Genomic DNA, 4,005 nt, shown 5'->3' with positions numbered 1-4,005 from the left:
GCGAACACCTCTCTGGGTGGACGCCGAGCAGCCCCCCCCCTCCATCCCCATGCCTGGTAAACGCCGGAGCACTTTGTGCTTATTTTGTCAAGGATGTTCGACGAAGGAGCGGCCAGAGCGGTGCATCACTACTGATGTCGGCGCTCAGGTCCAGGATGGCCTTGTGTCGGAGTTAGCCGCGACAGCGGACACGGTTGTGCCATGCTTGTGTTAGGCAGAGTGTACGCGTGGCTAGAGCGCACCCCTTTCCGGCCCTAACTGCCCACTGGTGTGGGGAGCCCGAGTACCATCCCTGATGGTGGACACACACCGTGCGGCGACCGGCATGATGGGGGAGCGGCCTGCGAGTCGGCCTGCGAGGCGGCCGTGGTGGGTAGAGTTTGAGGCAGAGGCCATGCTCAGATGGCTGAGTCGGCGCATTGCTGTAGCACGTGTGTCTCATGCTGCTTCGCACCAGGCGATGCGGCGCCTGCGACGGGGTTGCTAGTGTGCTGTCTGGCTTACTTTCTATTTTAGCGTCATGGGCACAGCTTGAACAACAGCGGAGAAAGGAACGCGGTGTATGTTTTGGTAGGCTTCACTGTAAGCTGCTTGGGCTCACGCGTATCTTCGAACAGCGTTCAGGCGCACTCTTGTGCATTGTGCTGAGCCTAGCTGCGATACACGAAGGAAAGCAAAGGAAGGAGCAGGATGGTGTCGTATTGCGCACCCTTCGTCTTTTTGCTTTTGCGAGACGTAGACGTGTGCGTTCTGTTGTGGGGGGGGGGTGGAGGTGAGTAGGGCACACCCTCGAATGCGCAGGGGACCGTGATATGGTTCCGGCCCCTTCTACAATGGTGTAGTTGTCCTTTCTACCTCTGTCTGTACGCCCTCGCCTTGTAGGCGCTGCTCGCACTTCCCTTTTTCTCACCCTCCATTGAATGCTTGCGCTGATGTCTGCCTTATTGGTGTTCTCTCTGGCCCGCCCACAGCACATTTCTCTTCCGCCGCAGAGCTTGCACTTGTCCACTCCCACACGCACACACAAACACACACGGACGCGCACTTGGATTCGTCTGTGGTGCCGCGTTGCTCTTGTTGTTTGCTGAGGCTTTCCCTCACACAGTTTTCCTGCGTTTTTTTTTTTTGCGATCACGTTCGCTGCTGTCACGACCACTGCTTTTCTTGTGATCTTTTTTCTGTTTGTGGGCGTGCGATTCCGGCATTGGCCGTCATGCGCATAAGCGCCTCGCTCGGTTTCGTGTGTGTTTCTGTGCGCTGCAAGTGCAAGAGAAGGAGGGAGTGGGGGTTGGGGAACAAAAAAGGGCAGCAGGCGCCCTGGTCTCAAGGCTTGTCTTGGCAACGTGCTCCAACACCCCGCCAACGAGATCTTGAGCGAGGACTCGCGCATCACGCACAAACACGGGAGGGGCACCTTCCTCTTGTGCGACCATTACTGCTGCAACGATTTTTGCCCAGCTGGCGCCTTCTCCTCTTCTACCGGCAATATGCAGTCGCCACCTTCAGGCTCATCCGCAGAGCAGCCGCTGAAAGGCATATTGCCGTTAGACACAAAGGAATGCCAGCGTAACCCCCCCACACAAGGTGACACGAAGAGCACACCAGCCTGCTATGAGCCCTTGAAATTGCTACGCGACCAGCTGAACGCGCATAAATGCCCCATCAGCAACTTAGCCTCCTGTCTCCGGCCAGAGTCAACCATGGCCGGAGCGCGGCCATACACACAAAGGGAGGAAGCATCCGTGATCACCACCCCATCTAGCTTTACCAAGGGCTCGGTCTCCTTGTTCCCCGACTTGTCTTGGCGGCCCGAAGTCACTGGCACTGCGGCGGCACACCACAACGACCACGATAGCACGCGGATGTCGCCGGACCTCGGCTACCCACTCCTTTCGGAAGCCTTTAGCAGCATCGCACCGGGCGTGCTGCCAATGCATCCGCCAGAGGAAGAGCATGAAGATGCGGTGACGCAGGCAGCTGTTTTGCCGCAGCCATCGACTACGCCGATACTTGTCCCGTCCATCGGAGCATCCCACCCAACTTTGCAGAAGGGCTGTGTGGCCTCATCACCAGCCGACACATGGCAGGGCGTAGCGGTGCAAAACGTGCTTTCGTTTTCATCCTCGTCGCTCATGTCGGCTGCCTCATCGCAGCTCAATCAGTTGCGCGGCGCAGGGTTGATCCGGTGTCACTCGGCTCCAGCGCTGCATAAGGTGGCAAACAGGAATAAGGCTCTGGTGCACAGGTCGTCACCTGAGGAGGAAGTGAACCGGCCTCGGTCTGCTGTTGTGAAAGTAGCCACTTTAGCGTTTACAAGCCCCACGGCACACCATGGCGACGAGTCTTTTTCCGCACAGCCTCCGCATGGCGCGAATCTCACGTCAAGCTCTGGGCCGCGTGCGTCGTGCTTGAGAGCGACCACCAGCGTTTCAGGCTCGGCGGTGGAGGAGGTAGCGGCTGTGGCCGTAGCTGGCGTTGGCTCACGCGAGTTTTCGTTGCGCTCCCCCAATAGCTCGATTGTCACTTTCATCGACCACGAGCTCGGCATCAGTACAGCGGACTCAGGCGTCTTCCACGCTGGTGACGACCTCCATGACGCGTCGGAGGCAGAAAGCCTCCTCGAGTGCGAGGTCGGGCGGCGGCACAGCGGCACAAAGCGCTACCTGCTTACCGACACGCGCTCATCCCTCTTGCCCGGCGCGCATGTGAGGCCGTTGATGTCAAGATCAACGGTGCGGCATAGGCGCCTGCCGGCGGTTGTGACGTCAGTGCCGCAGTCTGCACATCTCACATCTGAGTACGCTGCCGCTGTTCAAGCAGCGGCTAAGCATGGTCGCAGCCTGCGTCAGATCCTGGCAAGGTGCGGCGACGCCGATGACGCCTTGCGAGATTCTGGAGAGGCACTGAGCGAACTGTAAGAAAAGAGCTCGAGGCAGACACGCCGCCTCGTTTTCGTTTGTTGCCGAATCACCCTTGGCCGGGCACTGCTTACATACGTTCTCTTTTGGCGCACGAGTGCGTGCTGAAATTGCGTCTTTCCCACTATTGTGCTGCTTCACAACCCCTTTTTTGTGCTCAATATATATGTTTCTACTTCTTTGCGTGCGCTCCTGATGACAGGGGGACATCTCCGCCTGGCATCCGCGGCCTAGCGCCCCTCCCTCTCCGCATTCTATGTGGGAGGGGTGGAGGGGGAGCCGGGAGGGCCTTCCATCCCTGCCAATATCGAGCTGTTTCTGGTGCTGACAGGTTCAAGCACTTAGAACTTAGGGGTAAGCCCGAGTGATGCATCGCTGCTGATGTCGGCGGTCAGGCGCTGGCCGGCGATTTTCTGAAGCGACCCGCAAGGAGTTGGTCGATGGACTTTGAGGCAGGGTGCGTTCAGAGATGACCGAGTGGGCGCATTGCCGCAACGCCTGGCGAAAGCGATGGCTGACAGCACGCGATGAGGGCCTTTGGCAAGCCTGGGCACGTTGGCCTTACCCCCCCCCACCTCCCGCGCCAAACAAAGACAACATCAGACAAAACAGAGAAGCAAGGCGCATGCGAAAGCGCGTTTGCTGTGTCCCTCCCGATCCGACTGGAGAGTACTCCCGTGCGTGCTGCCGAGAGGGCCGAAAGTTGCCTCACTCCCACGCGTACTTGGCTTTCTTATCTGGTGTTTCCTCCCTTCCCCTCCTTGCGGCTGCGTGTTTCGTCGTGCGTGATTAGATTCTTCGCCTGACTGTAGCCTGCACCTCTCCTGTTACCCGTTCTCGCCCTGTAACATCTGCATGTGTCTCTCCCTGCCACCGTCAACAGATCTTCGTTTATGAGGAACACATACATAAGCCGGTATACCTAATCTCTCTTTTTTTTTTGCGCGCTGAGTGTCTTCTGCTTAGCTGGCCCATTACTCCGGAGCTCGCGTGCGTGTGTGTGCGCGCTTTGCTGCTTAGCGTATCGCAAGAAATCATCGCTGTAAATCATAGCTGCCGAACCTCTACAGGGCCGTTTATTACGGTC

The 4,005-nt window shown here is 58.2% G+C and overlaps 1 protein-coding gene across 1 annotated transcript; it reads left to right on the top strand.

Annotated features, from left to right (window-relative positions):
• Positions 1-1,487: 1,487 nt before the first annotated feature.
• LDBPK_322080 (hypothetical protein) lies at positions 1,488-2,918 on the top strand (the record flags this gene model as incomplete). Its single annotated transcript, XM_003863574.1, has 1 exon — positions 1,488-2,918. The coding sequence occupies one exon, from the start codon at positions 1,488-1,490 to the stop codon at positions 2,916-2,918; it is 1,431 nt and encodes a 476-aa protein (XP_003863622.1).
• Positions 2,919-4,005: the final 1,087 nt, after the last annotated feature.

The sequence above is a fragment of the Leishmania donovani genome, chromosome 32 (assembly GCF_000227135.1).
Source record: "Leishmania donovani BPK282A1 complete genome, chromosome 32".
NCBI lineage: Eukaryota > Euglenozoa > Kinetoplastea > Trypanosomatida > Trypanosomatidae > Leishmania > Leishmania donovani.
Note: the sequence above shows the minus strand (reverse complement) of the source record. Positions and strands in the feature narration are given on the sequence as shown.